Below are 12,450 nucleotides of genomic sequence, written 5' to 3' on the forward strand. Positions count from 1 at the left end.
CTAAACTCGATGATAACACGAGCATCTCATTCAATCGTGTGGGACTTAGCACTCAGATGTACCAAATCCTTCCAGAATACAGGCAAGCTTTTCCAAGTTTACCGTACGATGATCCCCGACATTTGGCTGGTGACGAGGCACCAACACCACCGAAGGCGTGTTTCTATGACGTACGACGAATCATCTTCCACACACCACAAGGGCAGTGGTATGACGTAAAATAAGACGGCCCCCGTGGTGGCCTCCCTTGCGCCCTCGAGGACATGGCGCCGACTGATGCGAGTCGCCGAGATCCAAAAGTCAAGAAGGGTGAGAGCAACCGAGCTAGATCTAGAGCGCTGATAAGACTGCAATGCTTCGACCGTGGAACTTTCTTTTGCCAAACAGTAGTCTCCCTACCACTTGATCCTACAGCAGACACGTATTCGCTGAACTTTCACCGTTATCTTCAAACAGTCCTCGTACAATTCTGTCTCAATTCCCCGGAAGTTATCTCACCCCGCTGTCCTCACTTGTAATGGTCCAGCCTTGACAGTGTTCACCAGACGATTACTGACGCAAATGGATAGAGTCATGGCCGCCAGCACTCTGCAGTCAGGCCAAGAGCCCCCCTCAGGTATACAGGGCAAAGGTACACTAGACGAACCCTACGACCAAGGAAATGCACCAGGTAGGCAGCCAGTGAATACACATGCCCCATGACACCTGCTAAGTGGCTGGTTGGTGCAGAGAACACCGCCGTACGATCAAACCAAGAACCTCTGTCAGGCGTGCAAGGGAAAGGCACAGCGACAGATCCATACGATCAAGGGAATGCTGGAGGTAAGGTTGCACACATCCGGTTTCACTATCTGTATGCTGAGCCAAGGTAATCGCAGAGAGCACCACATCTTCGCAGCCGACGAATGTCCCTGCGTCAAGCGCTTCGACGGCGGAGAAGACAGCCTCGACCAAACCTGCAGAGACACGAACCAATCCATTGAGTGCGCCAGCAAGACGCCGTGAAGAGAGGGATGTGAGCCCCGGCACAATGCCAGATGGCTCCCACGCACAAACAAGTGGTGATCGTGGAGAGAGCTACGAGCCCGCGAAGGGACTCCATAGACTCAAGGGCAAGCTGGGTCTTGGAAAACACTAAAAGGAGGGGCTTGTGCGCATATTGCATTTACCAAATTCATGATCATTCAGTGTCACGCGTTCTGGAGGTGTCTGTGCCCTGCAAGTCGTGATAGATCGACCAGAGTATGCGACTGCTTTGGTGGAAGAATTGCAGATTGAAGGGAATCGCCCTTCTGCGGTTCTCTTTAAGAAATGCTTTCACCCAGACTCACACAGCCAGTGGCCAGCCATTGTCGGCTGACGCTGGGAGACCTTGAGCTTATAGTAGAAGCAAAGTATGGGCCAAAAGAATACGAAGTTGAAATGAAATGATGGTCTATTGCTAGTAGTGAACAAAAGTATTGATTCGACCGCCTGCCGTCCCCGGTCAGAACCACCGAATTCCTCCGTGCGAGCAATACGGAGGATGTCCGACATCACGTCAACGCGCAACACATAATTAACAATCTGCTTGATTGCTAATTGTCAGACCGTCTCTGGATTTTCTTCTGGTAGAACGCAAGTCTGTTTGCACATCTGCTCGCAATCTTGATACAGCCATCTAACCTTTTCTCGAACGCCCTTACCGCCCAGGCCAAGATGTCGGCGGTCGACATCCCCAAAATTGAAGCAGGAAACCTGTTCAATGTCAATGGCCTCGTAGCTGTCATCACTGGCGGTGGCTCAGGTACAGTATCATCTTCCTTGCTCTCTTCTGCATGTTATAACTTTGGCCAGGACTTGGGCGCATGATGGCTAGAGCCCTGGCCGCGAATGGGGCGTCCAAGGTCTTCATTATCGGTCGGCGTGAAAACAGCCTGAAGGAGACTGCCGAATCTGTTCCCGGGGGCGCCATCATCCCCCTGGTGGGCGACGTGACCTCGAAGGACTCGCTTCAACAATGTGTTGAGAAGGTCAAAGCAGAAGTCGATTATGTCGACGTCCTCGTGGCAAACAGCGGGATATCTGGCCCATCCGTGCCAACACTAGATGCCAACCAGAAACCTGTATCCCTCGAGGACCTAGCCAAGAATATGTGGAAGCCGGAACCGGAAGAGGTCACGCAGACATACGCCATCAATATCACTGGTGTTCATTTCACCATTGCGGCATTTCTCCCGCTTCTGGATGCGGCAAACAAGAAGAGGCCGGCCCCGTCAGTGGACAACTTCACACCCCGTCCTCAGATCATCACTACCGGATCTATTGGAGGATTCAATCGCAAGCCTCTAGGGAATCTCAGCTACGGCCCCAGCAAGTCTGGGGTGATGTTTCTGTCGAAGCAGTTGGCGACGGCGCTTGTGCCTTACGATATCAGGGTGAACACGATTGCCCCAGGGCTTTACTATTCGGAAATGACCCATGGAATGTACCAAGCTCAAGGAAAAACCGAGACTCACAATGTCGAGGGCACGTTCAGCAAAGATGTTGTCCCTGCAACCAGAACCGGTGACGAGCAGGACATGGCAGGCGTCATCTTGTGGCTCTGCTCGCGAGCGGGAGCTTATATCAACGGATGTGTCGTGGTCACGGACGGTGGACGGCTGAGTGTTCTGCCTTCAGCATATTAAACGCAAATGAGCAACATGGGATATGCGATATAGCAGTTAGATCTCTAGAGGTATGTCGAATACATCGGAAGGCTACAAAAATCGTACTAGTAAGCATTCCATACCAAGTATAATTACTGGGGGCATTGCCTGGGCGATAGAAGTCGAACCATTCGGCGTCACATTCGTGATCGCCAAATCGAGATGACAAGATTCGACCCACAGCCTACAGGGGCCGACTGAAGCTCATCCCTTTGATTTCAGGGGGTCACGAGTAATGCCGGAGTCGACAGTTCCGTGTAGAACCATCTTTGGACGACGTGTGTTACCATTCACAGACCAGAAAACTACCCGCAGAGCCCTTCTCCTGGTAAGGTGGGCTGGGCCGTGGCCGTGGGCAGTGGCATCATGCAGGAACATCAATTCTGCTTTCCAGTTCCCGGATCATCCCACCACAAGCCCAACGCCGCAGCCACACCGCCCGCAAATAGGCACATGCTATTGGCTGCCACGGAGATCCTTAGGCACGAGCTAAGCTCTAGAACGGAACTTAATCATGCTTAAAGGGCCTCTAGCTCTGGTCACCCTCCCCCAACAGGGCTTCCAGTTTTCGCCTGTTGAAATTTGTGGGCGTCTGCTGCCATCATTTGCTGTCAGGGATAGACACTGCTACTTTGTTGCTACAAAAGCATCTCGAAATCTCTCTATCCCTCTCATCGCAAGGACTTTTCACATCTCTGTTCTACTTGTTACCTGCTCGCCTTCGAGTCTACGTATTCTAACGCCGCCACTCTCAGCTCGCAGACGAAGCGAATACCTGCGCAATTGGTGCCAGTTACACTCCCTCCGCTCTGCTTGCGCATCCCCACAAAAATTATCTCTCGCTCGTTGTTATCCTGCAGTCCCTGGTCTCCCCCACCTCACCGCCTCCTGTGCTATCTGGCGATAAAACCCTTTCTCGAGTTTCCCTCCTCCTCTCACTGGCATATTTGAGAAAGGCACCCTGAAGATCTTGTCATTGGAAACCACATTGCCGCAGACATCATGGCCGCGCGACCTCAAAACATCGGCATCAAGGCCATTGAGATATACTTTCCAAGTCAGGTACGCAAACACGAAAGGAGGCAGGCTTTGAGTTGACTCGTCGCTAACCCACTCTCAGTGCGTCGACCAAGCCGACCTCGAGAAGTTCGATGGCGTCTCAACTGGCAAGTACACGATTGGACTCGGGCAGACGAGAATGTCTTTCTGCGACGATAGGGAAGGTGAGTGGCAAAGCACCTTGGGGACGGCCTCCTGAGCTCAACTAATGCAAGAGCAGACATTTATTCCATTGCCCTTACCACTCTGACGAGCCTGATCTCGAAGTACTCCATCGATCTGAAGAATGTTGGGAGGCTGGAAGTGGGCACAGAAACCATGCTGGACAAGAGCAAAAGTGTCAAATCAGTGTTGATGCAGCTATTTCAAGAGTCGGGCAACTTCAATGTCGAGGGTGTCGACTCTTACAATGCTTGCTAGTAAGTTCTGAACGTTTTGTTACGCCACAGAAGTGTCAGAATTCTGACATACCGCAGCGGTGGGACAAATGCGGTCTTCAACTCTCTAAACTGGATCGAATCATCAGCGTGGGACGGAAGAGATGCTGTCGTGGTCGCTGGGGACATTGCCCTTTACAAGAAAGGAAATGCTCGTCCCACCGGTGGCGCTGGCTGCGTGGCCATGTTGATCGGTCCTGATGCACCCATTGCTTTCGAAGCTGGTCTCCGAGGCTCCTACATCACGCATGCCTACGATTTCTATAAGCCCGATCTCACCAGCGAATATCCTTACGTTGACGGACAGTTTTCTTTGAAATGCTACACCGAAGCTGTGGATGCGTGCTACAGGGCCTACAATGCTCGAGAGAGAGCACTCAAGTCGCAGACGAACGGCGTCAACGGACATGCGCACGTAAATGGCAATGGCGTGCACAAGGAAGAGGACGAGAAGGCTCCTATGGATCGATTTGATTACATGGCCTTCCACGCACCGACCTGCAAGCTTGTCTCTAAATCGTACGCTCGGCTACTGTACAATGACTTCCTCGAGGATCCCAGCCACCCTCAGTTCAAGGAGGTTGCGCCCGAGCTGCGAGATCTGGACTATCAGGCATCTCTGACGGACAAGACTGTGGAGAAGACGTTCATGGCTTTGACGAAGAAGCGTTTTGCCGACCGAGTGCAGCCTGCCATTCAAGTCGCCACCATGTGTGGCAACATGTACTGTGGCAGCGTCTACGGCGGTCTCGTCGGGTTGATTAGCAACATCCCCCCTAAGACGCTCCAAGGCAAGAGGGTTGGGGTCTTCAGCTACGGCAGCGGTCTGGCCAGCTCGATGTTCAGCCTCAAGGTCGTGGGTGACACGACAGAAATGGTTGCCAAGCTCAATCTTCAGGAACGATTAGACGCCCGACGGGTCGTTGCACCAGAGGTGTATGACGAGATGTGCATGCTTCGAGAGAAGGCACATCTCAAGAAAGATTTCGAGCCGCAGGGTGATGTCACTCATCTTGTGCCGGGAACATACTACCTGACTGAGGTCGACGAGATGTTCCGACGAAAGTATGAGGTCAAGGCATGATGGCAGTCAGCAGCAGAGAGGGGACTTGTGTCATTCTTGCACCAGACATTGCGTTTCAGGTTCGGGCGCCGGACTTGCATTGGTGGACCAGGTAGACCGATCTTTCCATAGAGGGAGAAGGGCGTTCCAGTGCATGCTTGATTGGATCAGGTCTGCTGGTGGTGTTGGGCCTGGCATACACTTGTACATATGGGGCCAGCCGATTCATGCTTCGGGCAGGCAGAAGCTCACCTGAGCGGTAATCGATCAGCAGAAGAGCAAAAGCGAATGATCATGAAGCTTTGTTGCAGACCTCGAGTTCCTTGAAACCGACGCTGTGCGTCGTCTGTCAGTCTCGTGCAATGTGGCTCCGGCATGCATTGCTGCTCAGCCTGGAGTCGGCCAGTATTTTGACCTGTTTCGCACCAGCCGTTGGCAAGATGAAACATGGGCCCGATCTCGAGGGCCTTGGACACCAGTAAGGGCAGAGGGAGCACCGTTAGAGTGCTACTAAGAGATGCAGGAAGAGGACAATTGCATGCAAACGAGGAGGTTGGGAAGAGAGAGTAGCATTAGTCGTTCACTGTTCGTGTATCGTTCGTGCTGGAGCTACTGCAGCTGCTACTGCAGCAGACGCATTAGGGGTGCATTGATATCATTTGGTGCAGGTGACTTGGTGCCAGTTTCGCGCGTGGATGGCGTAGGCGGTGAATGCGTGTGCACGATGCCTTCGCGACGGATGGGCACGGGACTTTGCTTCGGCAAACCTGCCCAAGAACAACCACAGCGCTTAGCCCTTTTTGATTATCATCCACCTCTGACTGCGCCACCGTCGTCCACCCACAGACAGGGTATTTTTTGCATCGCGCGCCAACTCCAGCACCAATGAGATACCATACACGGCTATAGAATCTCCAAGCGCCCTAAATCTGAGGGAGAAGGTGGGCAGGAGATTCGTCCTGGGTCTCGCAGCGCGCCTCAGCCACGCCCTGCAAATTCCCCGGTGGTCTCTCATCTCTTCAGATTGCCGCAGGTGCCGCCTCTTCTGCTGGCCTCGTCGAACAGCCGCCAAGTCGCAGGGGAGCTCATCTCTCGAAATAACCAGGCAAGCGCCGACACAGATTGCCTCGTAAGACATGATGAAATGGTCCGGAGCCTTGTTACACTCCCTCTGAGCAGACTCGCAGCCTCAGGCAACAGATCTGCCCCCCAAAATAGCTGCATATGGCGCAAATGTTTCCATACCTCTGGCGCGTACCACGCTCCACGCTCGCGGTCGATAGGCGATCCTGGCCGTTGCTGGTTACCCAGCATCGGATTCTCGAACACCGTGTCAGTCGTGTTTGTTTCCTTGCCATCTTGATTCTCCTGCTCCACGTTTCAGGTGGATAATGACCCACGGGACATTGTTGGTCGGGCGTCATGTTGCTCGCTTTTGGCCGCATACACCCAACCCATTTATACCTGGTTCTCCCTCCTCCTCAAGAGCTCTGAGCCTTTCATTCTTTCAAGTTGCAAGACTGAAGATTCAGTCTGCCTGCTATTGGTAATTCCATCTGCATTTCCTCTTTGTACCTTTCCTTTGTTCTTTGGGTTCTCGTCTCCACACTTGAGAAGCTGGCTTCTCGCTGACCACTACTTTCGCCCGGACTCAACCAAAAAGTTACCATATGTGAGTTGTCTTCACCATGGTGCCTGGCTGTAACCATGCATGCTGATGAGGTCTTTCAGAATGTCATTGGCACCTTATTGCTATAGACCGCTTACGCCCCCAGAGGCTGCTGGAGCTGCTGGTCAGCACGGCCATACTCGGAATGTTTCTCGCTCGTCCTACTTTTCAGTGGACAGCTCCCCCGAGTCGATAATTACTGCTCGTAATACAACTCCCAGTCGGTCACCTGTTCTCCGTCAACATGGCCCGACCTTGCTTCCCAAGATCAGGACCCAGGACTCGTCTCTCGAGCCTCCATGTGCTCATCGTCCATCCACCCACCGACGGAGCTCGTCGACCATCGTCAAAAACCCCAAACATGCTCGACCCGCCATGTACAGGAGCGCCACTGAGCCTGTTGAGTGTATGTCCATGATGTCTCCAGTCTCGAATGCGCCTCACTCGCGATCAAACTCGCTCAATCCCTCTCCTGGGCTCGCCAAAGCACAGCTCAGTGTGCCTGTGAGGACCCATTCTCGCTCGACTTCAGCGTCGAGCATCAACAGCGATGTTCTGAATCGGTTTGGCTATCCCACTTACCGCCAAATGCCCGTCTATATGTCTCAAAACCAACAAACTCCATCTCCTGACCTCTTCGCCACCAACTTCATGCCATATACCAATGCTCCCATGCCTGAGCCTCCCATCATCAACCTGGAGGGTACATTTGACATGCCGATTGATCTCGAAACTATCTCAAGGACCTGCTCTATGAGCCCCCCTCCCATGCTGCCGCCCGTCTCTACGATCAGCATGCTGAGCTACTTGACCCAGCCAACACAGCCCATCAACCTAGTGCGGCACCTCACCTTCCAAACCGGCCGTGGTCTAACCAACCACTTTTGGTGGGATATACGCAACGTCCGATCCTGGAAATCGTTTTCTCTCCAGACCATGTCTGCGATTCCGGATCTTCTGACGCTACTCAACTTCGAACATGATACAGCTTGTCTACCTCTGACCAGCTCCAACGCGAGCACTGTGACACCTGCTTCTGAGGCCGATCTTGCCAATCTCATTTCCAAGATCTACTTTCCCAAAATTAACGCTGCTACACGGCTGTCCCTGGGTAATAACTCTGTTGCTCTGTACGTGGCCCCAGCTCCGACGAGCTCTGGGTTGAGCGCCAACTCCGCCAACATTCCCACGTTTCTTGCCAATTACCCAAGTGACAATGACCGCACGCTCTCAGGACTGCCGCGAGGTCGCGTTGTTGGTTTGGTCCGGTCTTTCGATCGCTGGAATACGGGCATGCGCCGTGAAGGCCCTGCCCGCAAGGTCGAGTACCTACGCACTCTGGCGCACCTGCAGAAATGCATGCGCGATCATAGCTGTCGTTACGGCTTCATCATCACAGAGATTGAACTCGTCTGTGTCCGCGCCGGGTGTGACGATCGTGGTCATCCATACTTCGGCTACCTGGAAGTCGCGGAATCGGTGGAAACCAAAACATTTACTCGAAACGGGAACGAGGCAGATGGATCCGTTAACATGACTGTCACCTTGGCTCTGTACTATCTGCTTATGCTGGCCAAAGCCACTCCTTTGCCCGGCCAGCCAGGTAGCTTCATGGACGTTGGTGGTCCTGGAACACTTACTCGACAAAGAGTGTGGGACGGTGGAAATGGTGGTAGCACTATCACGGTCGATGAGGATGGCGATGTTGAGGAGCTGGGAAAAGACGGCAAGGACAAGTGGATGCCTGAACCACAGATGGGGGAGAAAAGGGAGGCCAGGACGGTGAGAGGATGGGTGTGGCCTAGCGACCCCTGGCACAAGAGGGAAGGGGAGCGCGGTGAACGTGGAAGCGGAAGGGGGGGGAAGAGAGGATAATGCATTTCTCCTGGTATTCCTGGAGAGAATGAACTATGAACGTGGCTATGAACAACGTGGAGGGATCCTGGATCCGGGCATGGGTTTATAAGCGATGCCATCCAGGTGATGTGCTCGATACGCAAGGTTCTCGAGGTGTTTAAACTCGAAATCGTAGAATTGCAGACTTTGGTAATACAATTATATTCACCAAAAAGCCCCAAAGCTCCTGGTCCAGCTGTGTTGCTCTCAGCATTTCATGGCGAGGTTCGGCAGAGTAAAAACCTGTATCAAAGGTCGAGAGAAGTCAGCAGGAAATTCTAGCAGCTTGACGTCCGAAAGGGACAGGAACGAATCTGCGTCGTGCGTTGTCTCATGGGCTCCTCATACTGTTGAGACTTGACATAATTTTTAAAGTCACCGACGGATGGCTTGACATGCCGGATCCGTCTCGTCAGTTATCGTTTGAGCATATAGGTCAAAATCATCGGAGCTCTTCTTGAACGCACGGAGTGAAGGGGGAGCATCGGGGGCGCTGAAAAGGGCCGGCTTACCAGAAATAACATAAGTAGGCCACTCAGAGATGGGTCTACAGGCTCAATACGAAGGAGAAAACGGTTGCAGGATGACCTTGCTTGTTGGAGGGGATGGAAGAGGAGGGTGAACGAAAGGAAGAGAAAGAAATTGAAGCGATGGAATTTTCCTTGGCAGATCAGGCTGTGGGGGCCGGTTGCGCTGAGTGACACAATTTCCACCTGGCGGTCACCTAGCCTCAGGTGTTGGACTAGGCCCGCGGGGTCACAAGCACGCATCTGCTCTCTCTTGTATACACCCTTCGACTGCTGTTTTCCACGTCCTCTTTTGCACAGGCAAGCGAAGTTTGAGTTGTCTCCGGCGCATCTCCCACATCCTCCTCAGGTCACCATTTCGGAGAGAGGAATAGTCGACGATCTGTTCATCAAGATGGGAGGTACGTGCTGGAGTCATCTCAACTCGTCCTCTGCACCCAACTTTCTGGGCGCATGTGTTCTCCTGAGATCGCGGGACTGACAGAAGTGACTCGGACAGACTTCCAGCAAATTGCCCGTGAGCCTCCCTGTCCCTGGAAATCCACTGAGCGCACAAGCATGCCTAATGCGACGCAGAGCAATTCGTCGAGTTCTACTACAAGACATTCGACACCGACCGCACACAGCTGGCTGCTCTCTACGTATGTTTGCGGAACCCACGCCTTTGGTGCAGATGAGTCGAGATGGGGCGGGAGGAAGGAAAGAGCTAGATGTTTTCTGACACGGCAGCACGGGCACAGAGACAGAATTCGATGCTTACATTCGAAAAAGACCCTTTCCTGGGCACGCAGAATATCCTTGAGAAGCTGACGGTACGTGGATGTGGGCCTACACTGTGCGAGGGGTCACTGATGACGAGGGATTTGGCAGAATCTCCCGTTCCAAAAAGTCCAACACCGAGTAGACACGACGGATGCGCAACCCTCCGACGAGCAAGGAGGCATCTTGGTCATGGTGACGGGTGCATTGCTGGTACGTTTGCCACACTGAGGGCTGAGCCCCCTGCATCAAAATCTACGGCGGCGTGGTCTCTGAAAGACATCACACAAACAGGTCGACGATCAACCACACCCGATGAGCTACGTCCAGACATTCAACCTCCGCCCCGAGAGTGGCAGCTACTTCGTGTTCAACGATGTCTTCAGACGTAGGTGGATTCCGAACGTGCCAAGCAGATATCGAATGGGCTAACAGCTCTCGACAGTGGTGTACGCCGCAAGCGGATAGATTCATCAGCAGTACAAGGTCGTGTCAATTCTGACATCCAGCAAATTCCCGGCCTTGAGCAGGGCCCACATGATAGGTCGTCATGCATAGCAGATGGCGCAGGACGGGCAGGAGGGAGGAGGCAGGGATTTGCAAAGCACACAAGGCTATGTCGGTGTTGAGCGAGGAGGCAAGAAACAGTGCGATGATAGAGGGGACGTAACTGGCACCAAGCTTACATTCTTCCATATGCACGTTGTTGGAGCAAGCATCTATTCGACAAGGCTGCCACAATTCCGACTTCGCAGTAACTGTCCCGGCTGCCCGAGTGGCCTGCCACCCTGCCTGCCTAATAATAATTTCTTGGTTGGCGATCCGAGATGCACGCGTGGACCATAATACGGAGTGCTCGGACTGTGGATTTGTTGTGATGGCGCCACGCAGTCAGGCTGCTGCATTTCCCCTCTGTATCCATAAGAAGTGGCGTTGGGAAAGGGAACCAAGTAAATAGTTGTTGTCGAGCAATTGGACCTCATCAAGTCCCTTAAGTCTTGCTGTCTGGTGCTGTTGTTGTGCCCATCTCGTCGTGCTCAGTGGTCCTAGTGGGCTGGTGGGCTCCAGCTAAGGCCACTACTCGGCGCATCCGCATCCCTGTCTCGGTGTGCTGCACCTACCACAACATCAGCCGCAATCCGTCATCTGTCGACAACTTTTGGTCCAACACAACGCAGACGTCGTTGCCAACAACTCGGTCACTTCAGTCCTCTACTCTATACCTTCACGTTTTACGGTCCACATACAATCTGCATCCACGATTAAACCCGAACATTACTGCATCGGCGAGGGGCTCAATCATCAGCCTGCATTGAGACAGTGCCTTTGTGCCACATCTGTCCTCTCCGACTTCGACACTCAAACCACCCCTGTACCTTTAGGCGAGGAATTCAAAATGGCGCTCATGGACGAGTTCAGAATGCGCAACTTCAGTGAGTGTGTTCCTCAGGGTTGGTGTTGCGACTGCACCGGATCAGTGCTGACAGTGAGCCGCAGGCATCTATGGGCAGTGGTAAGCAAAGCCTTCTCGCTCCATGCGCCCTCCCCCGCGATATCTGGTGCTCTTGTGCGCAGCATGACCTTGTTGCGAAGACACCACTGCTTCTCACTCGGTTGAATAACCTGCGGAGCACAATATGGAGGGACCTTGAAAGATACGAGCATGAGGGCTGACACGAGAGGATTACCAGGCTCGGAGTGCTCTGCATCATCCTAGGCTTTGCCTTGGGTATCGCCAACATCTTCCACTTTAACCTGCTCATTCTATTCAGCGTCATACTACTGTGCGTCCCTTACAGGCTCCTGACATCCAGAAGTTGCGCGGTTAACCTGTGATCTTGCAGTTGTTCCTCCCTCGTCCTCATATTCATCGAAATCCCGCTCTTGCTACGCATCTGCCCGACATCTGCCAAATTCGATGCCTTCATCAAACGCTTCACCACCAACTACATGCGCGCCCTTATTTACGGCCTCATGTCTCTAGTCCAATGGCTGAGCATCATTGTGGAAGCCAGCAGCTTGATTGCCGCCGCCGTGGTGTTGGCCCTGGCGGGAGCTTGCTACGCGCTGGCAGGATTGAAACAGCAAGAATTCGTGGGAAGCACGACACTGGGTGGCCGGGGAGTGGCACAAATGATCGTCTAAATGCGCGACTTGTCTCCCTTACCTTCTCACCAGGCCATCTTATCGAACTCAGTGGAACAAAAAGTGATTTGACAATGGTGTATTTCTAGCGGCGTGCCTGGACACCGATTGTTCGAGCGCAGGGAGTACGGAGTTCAATGGAAAAGGCATTTTGGTGACCCGATGGAGTGTTTCACCTAGACCTCCAAGGAATTTTATGAGGGTG

The 12,450-nt window shown here is 53.1% G+C and overlaps 5 protein-coding genes across 5 annotated transcripts; all 5 read left to right on the forward strand.

Moving 5' to 3' along the window:
* Positions 1-573: 573 nt before the first annotated feature.
* On the forward strand, positions 574-1,138 carry AYL99_02280 (hypothetical protein; the record flags this gene model as incomplete). Its single annotated transcript, XM_018833796.1, has 3 exons — positions 574-670; positions 730-822; positions 879-1,138. 3 exons carry the CDS (start codon positions 574-576, stop codon positions 1,136-1,138), a joined length of 450 nt encoding a protein of 149 aa, XP_018696420.1.
* Positions 1,139-1,698: 560 nt separating this feature from the next.
* AYL99_02281 (hypothetical protein) lies at positions 1,699-2,669 on the forward strand (the record flags this gene model as incomplete). The annotated part of the gene is made up of 2 exons (XM_018833797.1): positions 1,699-1,786; positions 1,837-2,669. The coding sequence occupies 2 exons, from the start codon at positions 1,699-1,701 to the stop codon at positions 2,667-2,669; spliced, it is 921 nt and encodes a 306-aa protein (XP_018696421.1).
* A 1,023-nt stretch (positions 2,670-3,692) lies between these two features.
* Positions 3,693-5,270, forward strand: AYL99_02282 (hydroxymethylglutaryl-CoA synthase; the record flags this gene model as incomplete). Its single annotated transcript, XM_018833798.1, has 4 exons — positions 3,693-3,752; positions 3,811-3,913; positions 3,970-4,168; positions 4,226-5,270. 4 exons carry the CDS (start codon positions 3,693-3,695, stop codon positions 5,268-5,270), a joined length of 1,407 nt encoding a protein of 468 aa, XP_018696422.1.
* Positions 5,271-7,335: 2,065 nt separating this feature from the next.
* Positions 7,336-10,568, forward strand: AYL99_02283 (hypothetical protein; the record flags this gene model as incomplete). Its single annotated transcript, XM_018833799.1, has 6 exons — positions 7,336-8,755; positions 9,918-9,982; positions 10,082-10,153; positions 10,212-10,313; positions 10,395-10,488; positions 10,546-10,568. 6 exons carry the CDS (start codon positions 7,336-7,338, stop codon positions 10,566-10,568), a joined length of 1,776 nt encoding a protein of 591 aa, XP_018696423.1.
* Positions 10,569-11,496: 928 nt separating this feature from the next.
* On the forward strand, positions 11,497-12,245 carry AYL99_02284 (golgi apparatus membrane protein tvp18; the record flags this gene model as incomplete). Its single annotated transcript, XM_018833800.1, has 4 exons — positions 11,497-11,533; positions 11,598-11,613; positions 11,792-11,884; positions 11,945-12,245. 4 exons carry the CDS (start codon positions 11,497-11,499, stop codon positions 12,243-12,245), a joined length of 447 nt encoding a protein of 148 aa, XP_018696424.1.
* Between the last annotated feature and the right edge of the window lie 205 nt (positions 12,246-12,450).

The sequence above is a fragment of the Fonsecaea erecta genome (genome assembly GCF_001651985.1).
Source record: "Fonsecaea erecta strain CBS 125763 chromosome Unknown Scaff2, whole genome shotgun sequence".
In the NCBI taxonomy this organism is placed as follows: domain Eukaryota; kingdom Fungi; phylum Ascomycota; class Eurotiomycetes; order Chaetothyriales; family Herpotrichiellaceae; genus Fonsecaea; species Fonsecaea erecta.